Source organism: Centropristis striata, chromosome 13 (genome assembly GCF_030273125.1).
Source record: "Centropristis striata isolate RG_2023a ecotype Rhode Island chromosome 13, C.striata_1.0, whole genome shotgun sequence".
Classification (NCBI taxonomy): domain Eukaryota; kingdom Metazoa; phylum Chordata; class Actinopteri; order Perciformes; family Serranidae; genus Centropristis; species Centropristis striata.
In genome coordinates, this window is record NC_081529.1 from 652,748 (window position 1) to 667,747 (window position 15,000).

Genomic DNA, 15,000 nt, shown 5'->3' on the forward strand with positions numbered 1-15,000 from the left:
TCCTCAAACATGCAAAATACATATTTTTCCACACAACACAACATCATACATCTGCTGATATGAAGTTTTTTAATGCAGCAATGACTGATCCACTCGTGGAACCTGCATATCATTTTTGCTACATCTGGTATTTTTGTGCAATTTGTTGCTCAGTTTGTTTATCTTCAACACATGTATACATCAGGTTTTTGATGATGTAGAGGTCTCAAAAATAACTGTATCTAATATGATACACTTGGCTTTATAGGGTTAACTCATAAGATCCCAGACCAGTTATCCTCAGAGGAACATGATAGGGGATCTACCACAGACCAGGAGGACCATACAACACATTTATCATGTTTAAAAATAAAAATACTACCCCTAAATGTCAAAGATCTGTGATGTGACATATGCGTTACAATGGGCGTTTATGATATTTATGTTTATGATATTTCTTATTTTGAAATTAATAAACTAGACACCTTTTCTACTTACAGAAACACAAATTTGCCTTCTTCTTTGCGTCTCCACAACATATATAAAAATTGTGACATTCATAGTGCTGTTTAACAACTAATTATTTTTCAGATTTGTTTTTAAGTAACAAAATAATAATACATTAATGATAAATAAAAACAAATAACCATTTGCCTTTTTGTTTGCATCTCCATAACATATATCAAAATTGTGACTTTAATTTGTTCAGGAAATCTGGTCAGAACAAGTTAAATACAATACAGGACTCCCCCGATTTAACATGCATGTTGTCCACGACCCCCAGAATCTCACAGCACAGTTCAGATCAGACAAACTCAGTTGATACGAGGAATTTTGGACAAATAACGAAGCAGACAACAACTAAAACATCTCGGCTTCAAGCCAGAGACTCCTTGTAAAGTAATAACTAGCTACTTTGGGATTTATCAGAAAAGACACAAAATTACCCAAAAAAGAATCAAATTGACAACAAAATGATTTTTAAAAAAAGACACAAAATGACCAAAAAAAGACATAAAATGGCCCAAAAAAGAAACAAAATGACCAAAAAAAAGACATTAAGTGACCAAAAAGACTAAAACACATGAACACTTTAACACAGTGGAGACAGAGCTGACTTCCAAAATGATTTGGCGACCCCCAGAAATCATCTCGCGACCCCAATTGGGGTCCCGACCCCAAGGTTGAGAACAGCTGGTCTAGTGGACTAGAAGCCATCATCATCATCAACCAACAGTCAGACTGTGACAGGAAACCAGACACATCAATGGTCAGCAGTGATGTCACCTGACTGGACTGAGCACGCCTTCACCAACATGGCGTCCTGAGATATTATCAGATATTCTCTCTGTTCTGTCACTCAGCATTTCTGCTCTTATGACCACTTGTTGTTTTTTTCTGCTGACCTTTAACCTGCAACGTACTGCTGCATTACAGGAAGAAGAGCACTCCAGAAGTCTCAGCAAAGCAGAAAAAAGGTAAGTGGTTCCATTCACAGGTTGTGATACACACACTTTATTAGCCAACAAGGTGTACCTAATAAAGTGGCAGAGTGGTCTCTTATAAAAATTATATTAACCTGGAGTTTTGGGATAGTTTTAGTCATGAGACTCAGATGTTTCCCGTCCAGCTAAATGTTCCTGGGACATGTCTAATGTGTTCGAGATGTGTTCGATATATATATATATTTTTTTTTTCTTTTTTTTTCTTTCCATTGTCATCATTGACTTTTACTTTTTTTAGTTTTTATTCTTCTTCTTATTATGTATATCTTTTTTATCTTATCTTATTTTATTTTATCTTATCTTACTTTATTCTTTATCTATTTTATTTCTAACCTGCTTCCAGTGTTTCTTAGTGTTATAACATCTTCTCTTTTATTCATTTATTTGCTACCATTTATTAGTCTATTTATATATATATATATATATATATATATATATTATATATTATCAAGCTCTTCTTCTTAATTATTTATTCATTGTTTTATTTATCTAGTTTTTTATTTTATATATATATATATTAATTTTTGTGTAATAAATTCATCCTAATTAACGCGTTAAAGTCCCGGCCCTAGTTTATATTATTATTATTTTCTCCTTTTTTTTTTAATGTAAAGCGCTTTGTGTTGCATCTCTCTTGTATGAAAAGTACAAATAAAGTCTGATTGATTGATGATTGATTGATTGACTGATTGATTGATCTGTGAGCCTCCTCTGGTCCCAGGCAGGAAGCAGCTGGTGTCCAGCCTGCAGAGCCTGGTGGTCTGGTACCAGGACCACCAGGACTCCTGTCCCCTGGAGCCTCAGCTCCGAGCGCTGCAGCCTCGGCCCGGCTGCTCCACCGCTGCCATCTGGCAGTGTGACTCCCACCACTCCTTCGTGCAGTACCTGTTCTCCCCACCGAGGGAGGCCAGCGAGTCGGAGCAGGAGGAGGAGGAGGAGGAGGAGGCTGAGGATGAAGAGGAGTGTGAAGCTAAAGCAGACGGCCCGGTGGCTAAAGGTCTAGTGAGCAGGAGGAGAAGAAGAGAGGCTCAGAAACAGGTTAAAGGTGAAGAATCATTAACTTTTATCTCCTGACATGAGAAGTTAAAAGTTGATGAGTTAATCCTGAGCAAGCTGTTTTGGTGAAGCATTAGAAATCCCACATCAGCCAGTTTTTCAACTCATGTTTATTGTTTATTGATATAGAACAGTAACCAATGTTTACTTTAGTTTATTTGAAAAGGAAATTATTACCTAGATAGTGATGAAGTAAAAAAGTGGGATGAAATTATATTAAGACTAAAATATAACATTTCTTTATAATATTAAGTCTAAAATACGGACATCTTTCAATAGAGTTGTGAAACACTTTTAAACACACTTCTAACAAAATCAATTTGAAAATGTTTATTTACTGAAAACAAAGTATAAAAGCTGAAAGAAGACAACATCACTATTACAACCTTTTACAGCAAAACCACAGTGCAGTAACTATATTTTTGGGGTCAAAGGTCAAATAAATCATTATGTACGTTTAACTACAGCGGTCCAACAGATCTAAAATGTCGTGTAAATTGTAAGTCCCAACAGTTGCCAAATACAATTTGTCTCTTGAGTATTAGCAAATAATTAAAAATAACCATCTACAGGGTCCGGGAGCAAAGGTCAATTAAATCATCATCATTTTTTTGCATAAATATTACATCATCAATACGTATGTGTATATGTAGAATATATGTAGAAATAAGTGTCATATCACTTATCTACCTATAACCCATTTGGCTGGCCAGTTAAAAAACATTAAAATACTTTAAAGCAGTTTTTTATTAGTTTTACCCTTTGTGTATTACTGCAGTTAGACTTTGTAGAGCAGTTTAGGTTAATTATACTTAGACTGTGGCCCTTTCAGAATTTACCCAGAGGAAATTTTCTAGTTTTACAATATTGTAGCTGCACTTTAATTTAAATATATTCCTAGATTTATTTATTTAAGTTGCTCTTGCACTACTGTTTTATTTAAAAATAAATGGCTTGAATTTTCTGTATTTATTCATGTTTAAAGGGTTTAACCTGAGCCAGAACCACAATGATAATCATATCACAGTCATGCAGGTGTAGGAGGATATTTTTTAATAACATGCTGGTATCTGATCGGTGCTCCACACAAGCACAAGTATCGGAATCGGTATCAGGAGGGAAAAAATGGACATTTTGATGGAGAGTCTGGAGCCGCTCAGATTATTACAGACCTTCTGGTTATTCCCAAGCCACAGACTCGAACCTTCATTTGACAATTCAGTGAAGAATGAAGATGTCGAACTCTGTCCTAACGAAAGAATAAATTATATAAAATCCCCACTTTGTATAGAGAGAGAGCAAAAACTGCTCAGTGTTGACCAATTATTCCAAATGGCTATAATTTAATGGTTTGATTCTGCAAACTGTCTTTTTAATTTATAATTAAATTAAACTGGAGCATCTCTAATAACACTGTATCTTGTTTCCTGTAGATGTGGGAGAAGATGGTGATGTGTGTGAGGGAGAACAGAGGCCCATGAGCCCAGTAGAAGCGTGTTCGGGTCTAGACCAGCAGACCGGTGTGGAGTCCTCCAGGGAGGCTCCTCTGGCCCGGCAGCCGGTCTGGGAGATGGAGATGGTGATGGAGCGGCAGCACGGCTCCCCCGCAGAAGCGTTTGACTCCATTCCCTCTGAGGACGAGGCGGAGGACCTGAGGCGAGGCGGGGACGCACCGCACGGCTACCAGTGTGTCACCGTCACCGCGTCTCTGGACGGTAAACTGGAGAAGACGGACGAGGACTCGGCGCTGGCGCAGAGCCTGAGCGACTCGCTGGGACCGGGGTCGCAGCCGGAGCTGCCGGGACCGCCGGGACCGCCGCCACCGGAGCACGGCGAGCTGTTTGACCCTCACGCTCTGCAGACGGTGGTCGCCAGCTGTGAGATTCCTGACCAGAGGACGGCTCTGGAGGGCTCTCAGGTAGCTTAGTTTACTTTAGTTTATTATTAAGATCCCCAGTAGCTGCAGCAAAGCCACAGCTATTCCTCCTTAATTAGTTTCACTGTTTAAATTATTTTAAATTAATATCTGATCTGCTGTTCAATTTAAAGTACATTTGACCAAATATAAACACATAATAACCCTATCCTGTCCTGTCACAATTGTGATAAATGTTGTGGAGATGCAGAGAAAAAGGCAAATTTGTGTCTCTTTAAGCAGAAAAGGTGTCTAGTTTATTGATTTTAAAATAAGAAATATCATAAACATAAATATTATAAACGCCCAATGTAACATATACGTCACATCACAGATCTTTGACATTTAGGGGGAGTATTTTTTTTTAAAACATCATAAATGTGTTGTATGTGTCCACTAGGTCTGTGGTATATCCTCATAATGCTCCTTCATGATAAATAGGTTCTTGTGGGTTAAATTAAACTCTTATGAGCTATTTTTTGTTGTTATCCTTATATTTATAGTATGTTATTATAGAAAACAAATGTACCTTTAGTTGTACCAGCCATTAAAATGAACAAGAAATTGAAGAAAACAAGGCTGATCTAGTAATTTTTCCATGTCTGTATATTAATAAAGGTCATATTCAGTACATGTATTCTGAAGAAAATGAATAACATGCATACATTTATTGAACTTTCTTAGCTTCACTTCCCACTCTCAGTGTGTGTATAAGGATGTAATGTACTGTGTTTTACCCCCCAGCTGATCATCATCACTGGTCCCAGCTACGAGGCTCTGGCTTCAGAGGGCATCCAGCTCAACGTGGGCGGAGCCAACGTAGAGGAGGTCACCTGCACCGTCATCGGCGGCGTCACCTACAACCAGGTCTGCACGCCGGACTCTAAGCTCAGAGCAGCCGAGGACGAAGACTCCATGACAGGTACGCCACATTCACAATGCATTTTTTGGCTACTAAAAATGTGTTCAGGATATGTGTAACTACAGCGGAATGACTGTTAGAGCGTAAAGCCACGGGATATGACTGCATTGTAGTCAAATCCGTGTCAGTTTCACGGAAATTTGAGTTAAGAGAATCCGTGAAATCCGTATTTCACGGATTCCTGTGAGACCAGGTTCTCAGGTGGAGCTGCCAGCTGTGATTGGGCGAGAGGCGGGGTACGACCTGGACAGGTCGCCAGGGCTAACACATAGAGACAGACAATCACACACCCAAATTACACCTCAGTGCATGTTTTTAGACTGTGGGAGGAAGCCGGAGAACCCGGTGAGAACCCACGCTGACACTGGAGAACATGTAAACTCCACACAGAAGAGCTGCAGGCGGGAGTCGAACCAGCGACCCTCTAGCGCTAACCACTACACCACCGTGTAGCCCACCTCAACACCTGAACACTCAAAATACAAAACACCCAGAACTGTAAGAGTTAATAACCTTATTGGGGCTGAGATGATAAACCAAAGGAAATAAAGGAAACATTTATTATGACCTCTTTGAATCTGGCACCCAACACATAGCCCATTACAAAAAAACTAACAATAAAACGAATAAAAACTAAACTAAAACTAAGCATTTTCAAAAAATAAAAATGAATTAAAACTAGCAAACTCACTCTAAAAACTAATTAAAACTAACTGAATTTTTTAGAACAAAAATTCACAACGAAATTAAAACTAAAACTAATAAAAAATCCCAAATATTGTAACCTTGGCACTCATCCAAATGTACAATTTATCAATTCCACAGGAGGAATTCCAGAAAGTCCAGAGATAGTTAAATAAAGCCATTGCTCACTCTGCATGACTCTGCAGAGTGACTCTGTAATGTTGTTTATGTTTGTTGTTCTGAGTCTACAGGCTGATTCTGATCCCACAGCGTTCATTTGCTTACATCTTTATGGAACAATCACGTACAGTATACATGGACATGGAGAGCCAGGTGGTTATTTGAATTCTATGCAAATGTCCTTACACCGGAAAAACTGTGTGTGGATAAAGAGGCAAAAGAAAAAATAAATTCAAATTTATTTCATATTCAAATGTATGCAGACGACACCATCATCTATGTGACACGCTCCCTAATACAAGCCCTGGAGGTTTAGCATCAATGCAGCCGTTATTGAAAAAAATTAACCCTGTGGAGTCTCTAAAGCTCCAAATAATCAGACTTGTTGCCTCCATCAGACTAGAAAACAAAGCAGCGTGGAGCTCTACTGTACATTTACCTCTAAAGTTCTGGCTGTAAACTCCATGAGGCCAGTTTCAGTTTGATGATGATATACCAAGTAAAACTGGAGACAAGCTCAAATAGATTTAGTATCAAATGATAGAACTGGATGGAACCCTCTTATATGGTAGATTTGACTCCTTTGATCACATTTGAAACATTTAACATTCTTTATTGAGCATGATAGTGTTTAGAAAGTTAAAAAAAGATTCAAAATCACATTTTATGTTGGACTAAAGGACTAAAAAAGACACAAAATGGCAAAAAAAGACACAAAATGACTAAAAAACGACACAAAATGACACAAAAAGACACAAAATGACCAAAAAATAATTAAAAAAGACAAAAAATGACAATAAAACACACAAAATGACTAAAAAAAATACACAAAATGACCAAAATTGTTGGGCTAAACACACCAGAGCCAAATCAAACAGAGTCCCACTAGAATAAAACCAGAGTTGATGACAGGATCACACACAATCACAAGATCACATTTATGTTGGTTTTTCTTTGTTTCTTTTTGGTTCTAAATGTTGATATAGGTGAGGTTGTGCTGAAAAAAAATATACCAACATGCAGGCCTGGAATTTCATCATTTAATCAAACACATGACCGTTCCTCTCTAAGGCAGATGGTGCTACTATTCTGACATTAGATGGTGCATGTATAAAGGTTCAGGGCTTGATGAAAAGTTGACTGTCAGTCTCTCTTACAAACTTGACCAGTATGGCCTTTTGATGCAGCCGGAGCCTCCACACATCATTCTGAAATCAGTTTTTGCTCTTTCTCTCTTTCTGTCTGCAGGTTTGAGTGAGAAGCAGCTGCTGCAGCCTGATGTTGAAGCTTTAGAGCTGAGCAGTGACAGAGAGATGCACCGGGGTCTCACCAGGTCAGTGACCCTCATATAGAGTAGTGAACTACAGAGCAGGAGACTTTTAGACAGAACGAGAAGGATCTGAAGTCTCGGAGCCTAGCACCAATGCTAATCTGACCACCGCCCCACTGAGAACCCTTTCCACTAAATTTGTTCTTGTTCAGGATTCTTGGAACTTAGATGCTATCTAGTGAGCCAGATTTTGAGCGGACATTAATGAATTACGTTACTCATTGTACAACAGCAGTAAAACCTTGATGGCAGACAGGTCGTGTTGTTCCGTTAGACATTTTTTTATCCAAAAAAACAAGCATGGGCAAACTGTTAAATCTAAGAAGACATAGGAGACTTAATAGTCAAGATTCTCCTCTCTTTCAGATCTCAATAAACTTTTCAGATGCAGGATCAACTTATTTTAGGTCAAACTGTTCAAAATTAGATGTGCAAACCAGAGCTGAACTCGGAACCCGGAATGAGGCAGTCTCACTCGCCGTAACGCCCCTAATCTGAATACGAGCAGTCCAGAACCAACGTTTGTCTGGACTTTTTTCGTCCCTGTAGTAGAGCAGGGTCTTTATTCTCCCCTGAAAACAGCCTGGTTACTGATTGGATAGAACGCTAAGCAGGATGTGACGTAGTACTCTACACGACAACAACACACGCCATTTGTAAAAGCCGGTGAAGCAGTGTTCCCAACTTAGAGACTTTGTTGCTAAATTTAGCGACTTTTCAGACCCCCTTAGAGACTATTTTTAAGAAAGCGACTGGAGACAAATCCAGCGACTCCTTCTTACTCTTCTTAACGAGACGCTAACGAGCCAGAGGCCGTTAGCGTCTCGTTAAGAAGAGCCGCTGTTAGCTACAGTTAGCTACAGTTAGCTCTGTAGCAGTACAGTGTGTATGTGCTAACAGGCTAACAGTTAGCTCTGTAGCAGTACAGTGTGTATGTGCTAACAGGCTAACAGTTAGCTGTGTAGCAGTACAGTGTGTATGTGCTAACAGGCTAACAGTTAGCTCTGTTGCAGTACAGCGTGTATGTGCTAACAGGCTAACAGTTAGCTCTGTAGCAGTACAGCGTGTATGTGCTAACAGGCTAACAGTTAGCTCTGTAGCAGTACAGTGTGTATGTGCTAACAGGCTAACAGCTAGCTCTGTAGCAGTACAGTGTGTATGTGCTAACAGGCTAACAGTTAGCTCTGTAGCAGTACAGTGTGTATGTGCTAACAGGCTAACAGTTAGCTCTGTAGCAGTACAGTGTGTATGTGCTAACAGGCTAACAGTTAGCTCTGTAGCAGTACAGTGTGTATGTGCTGCTGCTGCAGGAGGTGTTAGCTTAGCGATCTCTGTTTGTTTACAACAAGCACCAGACACTCTGTGCACAGTTAGCGATGCTGTTAATTTACAGTCACTATGTTTATGATCTGAACTCACTGTGACTCATGTTGAGCAGCTGATCGTGTCCCAAAGCGAGCAAGATCCAATCTCAGAGTGACCAACTCGACCGTTAATGTGTCTTGGCATCATTGGGTGATAAATTGACAGTGAAAAGTTGAGCAGCCAGCCTGAGACTGTGTGTGTGTTTCTGCAGTGTCCGGTCCAAGAGGAACCGGAGGGGTCCGGTCATCGAGGCCGACGGGATGCTGAAGATGTTCCACTGTCCATACGAGGGCTGCAGCCAGGTCTACGTAGCCATTAGCAGCTTCCAGGTAAAACATCTTCTTTGCAAGATGGCGCCGCATGAGTGGCAGCTAGTTACAGCAGCTCCGTAGCTTTCTCGACCTTTTTTGTGTTTTTATAGTGTTTATTGTACTTTTCTTGTGTTTTTTTTGTGACCACATTGACCGCCAGCAAGTGCGCAGCTATGGATGTTCATTGTGCTATATTCCTAGTTTTGCTCTTGCTGTTTTGTGTACTTTTGGACGCGGCTTCAGGAGACCCATTCATTCACGGCTCCATTGTTTACAAACGGGATCAGCTGTTAGCCCTGAGCCACACACACCTTCGCTGTGCAGAGCGACCGGAGATCCCCGCGGAGATAAGGAGAAGGAGGAGAGGCTGCAGGGCTGGAGTGAAGCGCCGACAGCGAAAAAGACGGTATAAACCATGCCTACCGTCTGTCATCATGGGAAACGTAAGATCTCTTCCCAATAAGATGGAAGAGCTAACGGCGCTAACCCGGCTGCAGAGCGACTACCGTGAGTGCAGCCTCATGTGTTTCACGGAGACGTGGCTGAATGAACTTTCACCTGACTCTCACGTCACCCTGGACGGCTTTCAGCTCGTGCGGGCGGACAGGAAAGCCTCAGAGTGTGGTAAGAAGAAAGGAGGGGGGCTTGCTATGTTTGTTAATGAGAGATGGTGTCACCCGGGACATATCAGCGTAAAGGAGCAACGCTGCACCAAAGACATTGAGCTGCTAGCTGTTAGCATTCGGCCTTACTTCCTCCCGCGAGAACTAAGCAGTGTTCTCGCGATAACTGTTTACATCCCCCCCGCGGCCGATGCTACCGCAGCTACAGATCTGATCCACACTGTCGTCTCTCAGCTACAGACCCGGCACCCCCAAGCCCTCATCCTCATCTCTGGGGACTTCAACCATGCCTCCTTGTCCTCTGCTCTCCCCACCTTTACTCAGTATGTGAAATGCCACACCAGGGACAATAAAACGTTGGACCTACTGTATGCAAACATCAAGAAAGCATACACCTCATCCCCCCTCCCCCCGCTGGGTCGCTCAGATCACAACCTTGTCCACCTCATCTCAGACTACACCCCCATGGTGGCCAGACAGCCACCTGAGAAGAAGTCTGTGAAGGAGTGGTCTGAGGAGACCAGTGCGAGGCTCAGGGACTGTTTTGAAACAACGGACTGGGAAGCACTCTGCAGCCCCCACGGTGATGACATTGACAGTATGACCCACTGCATTACGGACTATATCAACTTTTGTGTGGAGAACACTGTGCCCTCCAAGCTGGTACGGTGTTTTCCCAACAATAAACCCTGGGTGACCTCCGAGATAAAGGCCCTGCTGAACGAGAAGAAGAGGGTTTTTAGATCGGGGGATAAAGAGGAGCTGCGCAGAGTCCAGAGGGAACTCCGGCTGAAGATCAGGAGGGGGAAGACCTGCTACAGGAGGAAGCTAGAGGAGCGGCTGGAGCAGAACAACACCAGGGACGTCTGGAGAGGACTACAGAACATCTCGGGCCATGGGAGAGGTGCGGGGAGACACCAAGCCAGCTGTGACAAGGGCTGGGCAGATGAACTGAATCTGTTTTTCAACAGATTTGATTCTGCCCCCCCTCCACCCCTCACCCACCCTGCTTCCTCTTCACACCTCCTCAGACCAGCTTCTCCTCCCCCTCCCCCTACCAGCAGACTCAGCCTGCCCTCTTCAACACCTGACCTGCACCAGCCCACTCCCTCCTCCTCTCACCAGTTCACCACCCCCATCTCAGCCCCCCTGAGACTCTTGTCACCTTCCACCCCCGTACCCTCCTCCACCCATGTCTCCCTAACAGCTGATCAGGTGAGGTGGGAACTTAAGAAGATCAAGGCAAAGAAGGCCTCTGGCCCGGACGGCATCAGCCCCAGACTGCTGAAGGACTGTGCAGACCAGCTCTGTGGGGTGGTCATGCATTTGTTCAACCTGAGCCTGAGTCTGGAGAAAGTCCCGGTCCTGTGGAAGACTTCCTGTGTGGTCCCGGTACCAAAGACTGCGCACCCCAGGGAGCCTAACCACTTCAGACCCGTTGCCCTGACTTCCCACCTCATGAAGACCTTGGAAAGGATTATTCTGAGACATTTGAGACCCCTGGTGAGCACACTGATGGACCCCCTGCAGTTTGCTTACCGGCCCGGTATAGGGGTGGACGATGCAGTGATCTACCTGATGCACAGATCACTGTCGCATCTGGAGAACACAGGGAGCACTGTGAGGGTCATCTTCTTTGACTTCTCCAGTGCTTTCAACACCATCCAACCATCACTGCTGAGGATGAAGATGGAGGGAGCGGGAGTGGACCAACAACTTGCTGCATGGACAACAGACTACCTCACCAACAGACCGCAGTATGTGAGGCTACAGCACTGTGTGTCTGATGTGGTGCTGTGCAGCACAGGTGCCCCTCAGGGTACGGTGCTCTCTCCCTTCCTTTTCACCTTCTATACCTCTGACTTTACACACAATTCCACAAACTGCCACATCCAGAAGTTTTCCGATGACACAGCCATTGTTGGTTGTGTCTCGGAGGGGAACGATCTGGAGTACAGGACGGTCATCAAGGACTTCGTCAGCTGGTGTGAGACCAACCAGCTCCAGCTGAACACCAGCAAGACGAAGGAGATGGTGATCGACTTCCGGAAGAAAAAGACAGTCTTTACTCCGTTGAACATCCAGGGTTTGGACATTGAGGTAGTGGAAAACTACAAATTCCTGGGTGTTCACCTAAATAACAAACTGGACTGGACTGACAACACCCACGCCCTGTACAAGAAGGGCCAGAGTCGTCTCTACCTGCTGAGGAGACTGAGGTCCTTCGGTGTCGGCAGGGTCCTTCTCAAGACCTTTTACGACTCTGTGGTGGCTTCCGCTATTTTTTACGCGGTGGTCTGCTGGAGAGGGGGCTGCACGGACAGGGACAGGAACAGACTGAACAAACTGATCAGAAGAGCGAGCTCTGTCCTGAACTGTCCGCTGGACTCCATAGAGGAGGTGGGTGAGAGGAGGATGTTAGCCAAGCTGGCATCCATCATGAACAACCCCTCTCACCCCCTGCATGACACTGTGGGGTCTCTGAGCAGCTCCTTCAGCAGCAGACTGTTACACCCACGGTGTAAGAAGGAACGCTTCCGCAGGTCATTCATTCCAGCTGCCATAAGACTGTTCAACACCTGCACAATCTGAACATTTTTGCACATAATCTGCACTCTGCACATTATCCACTTAATTTGCACTAAGTTGTATATAGTATATTATTATTATTATTTTTGTATATTTTGTATATTGTTAAATGTCTTTTCTAGATTGTTTTTTTATCTTATCTTAATATTGTGTGATTTTCTGCGGCTGTAACAAAGAAATTTCCCCGCTGTGGGATAAATAAAGTCAAATCTGAATCTTCTCTTTCTGCTTTTACATTCAGCTTTAATGTGTCCATGCTTAGTTCAGACTACACAACTTTAGCTCTCATTGTCCCCAGAACAAAGACAAACTGGCCTCGGCTCAGAGCTCACAACCAGCTGAATGTTTATCTGAGTGTGCACTGATTCCAGATTCCCTCCTTGAGTCATTCAGCTGCTTGGTCCGCACCATTTGGTGTCCCCTTTTAACATGCTAGCTAGCCCTTTGCTTCATGTTTTGGCAACTAAACTTTTTGGTTGAGTTTAGGACAACCTGGTCTCACAGGAATCCGTGGAATAGCCACGGAATCACTCACATTTCCATGAAACTGACACGGATTTGGCTACAATGCAAGTTAATGCCAGTCATATCCCGTGGCTATTCCAACATACAAAGTGATTATGTACATTCACTGAGTGAATATTTAGAAAATAAAACATATTTTTCTCGCTAGAAATGTGATCAAAATCCATTTTTTTGCAGAAACTAAGTCAAAATATTGTTTTTTTTTCACTAAAAATTAGAGAACTGTCCGCCATGTTTTTTGTTCTGACCGCCGGGACCTTGAAAGTCACGTGACTTGGAACAAACCAATAAGAACAAATATCCATGGAATAGCCACGGGATATGACTGTCATTAACTTGCATTGTAGCCAAATCCGTGTCAGTTTCACGGAAATCTGAGTGATTCCGTGGCTATTCCACGGATTCCTGTGAGACCAGGTTCATTTAGGAACATATCATGACAGAAAGAACTTTATGTTGCATTTGCAACATGGACCAAAGTTGATGTTGCACCAAGAAGAAACGATATATTATAAACGATATATTTTAAACGATATATTATAAACGATATATTATAAACGATATATTCTAAAGGTGTCACAGGTTCGTAGAGTAAACACCACCAGAGGAATAGTCTGGTCTCAATGCAGCTTTTTATTAGGTCACAGGTAAACTGACAGACAGGTAAACTGTAGACTAACAACCACTTTTACTACAATTAAGACAACAAATATAGCCGCTAATATATATGACAGAATAAAATAAACTCTAACAAACCTTGTGTCCTGTCAGTCAGCCACTATAGAAGCCTTTTGATACTTTATATCAACTTTATATGAATTATGAGACACTCATTATTTACTGCTCGTTTTTCATTTAACCGTTCCACCTGTTATTTCCTGTCTCTACCTTTTCAAAATTAAAGCACCCGTTTCACACTGGACAGCACCTTTTCAAAATAAAAGCATCACAACATTGTTAAACACCTTGAAAATGTCCCAGTCAGAATGAGCCCTGATCTCTAGAATAACTCAGGTTTAATTCTTCTTGTGTTATATTGACGAGCTACTGATAACAACAGCTGTTCAGAGTGTTTGTTCTACACAATGTGTGTGTGTGTGTGTGTGTGTTTGTGTGTGTGTGTGTGTGTGTGTGTGTTGTTCTTACAGACACGTATCCGTGGGTTACCAAGCCTTAACATGACAGCTTTTAATCACATCTTATTTCTGTGAGAACTCATAAATCTGTGGAAAAGAAATTATACAATCACTAGTGAAGTGGAAAGTTACTCTGTCACACAGCTTTATAATTAACCAAATATAACCAAACCACTTGGTTGAGTTTAGGAAAATATCATGACAGAAAGAACCAAAGTTGATGTTGCACCGAAAGGAAACTACATATAAAAAGTAAAGATGTTTGAAGCTATTTTGTCAATACAACCAAATCAATACAGCCGCAGTGCTTTTATTTTGAAGGCGATTTACGTATAAGTTACCCGAGGTACCTTTAGTCAAAAACACCTTTTGCTTTTTGCATAAAGTTAATAAATGAACAATTAACAAGTGAATAAATTCCTTGGTCACCTTGTGAATCCACCGTAAGAGCTACGAGGTGGAAAACAATAACAAACATTAGCATTAGCACATGAGCTAACAAGCACTTTTACTGTAGTTAAGACAACAAATATAGCCGCTAATATATATGACAGAAGAAAATAAACTTTAACAAACCTTGTTTCCTGTCAGTCACTATAGATACTTTATATCAACTTTATATGAATTACTACGCACTCGTTATTATTTACCGTTTGTTTTTCATTTAACCGCTATATAATACAAAAACACCAATAGGAACCTTGCTAAAGGACATTTACAGTTGTGTTTAAAATAAATGTTAAAGTGATATAGTGATTGGAGTATTTACTACTTTTTACTGCTATATTTGATTTACTCCACATTAACAGTCTCATCATAACATGTATTCCTATCAGTAGCAGCTCAAAACCAGATAGTTTACTGTATTCCATAAAGCTTA

General features: G+C 41.8%; 1 protein-coding gene across 1 annotated transcript in view; it reads left to right on the top strand.

The window, feature by feature from the left end:
- The window catches only part of znf653 (zinc finger protein 653), a 19,274-nt gene that overhangs the window by 596 nt on the left and 3,678 nt on the right, over positions 1–15,000 (top strand). Inside the window, exons 2-7 of the mRNA XM_059348527.1 lie at positions 1,417–1,457; positions 2,206–2,529; positions 3,974–4,458; positions 5,200–5,377; positions 7,490–7,574; positions 9,148–9,265. Coding sequence (XP_059204510.1) covers positions 1,417–1,457; positions 2,206–2,529; positions 3,974–4,458; positions 5,200–5,377; positions 7,490–7,574; positions 9,148–9,265 — 1,231 coding nt within the window. The remainder of the gene's footprint in view (positions 1–1,416; positions 1,458–2,205; positions 2,530–3,973; positions 4,459–5,199; positions 5,378–7,489; positions 7,575–9,147; positions 9,266–15,000) is intronic.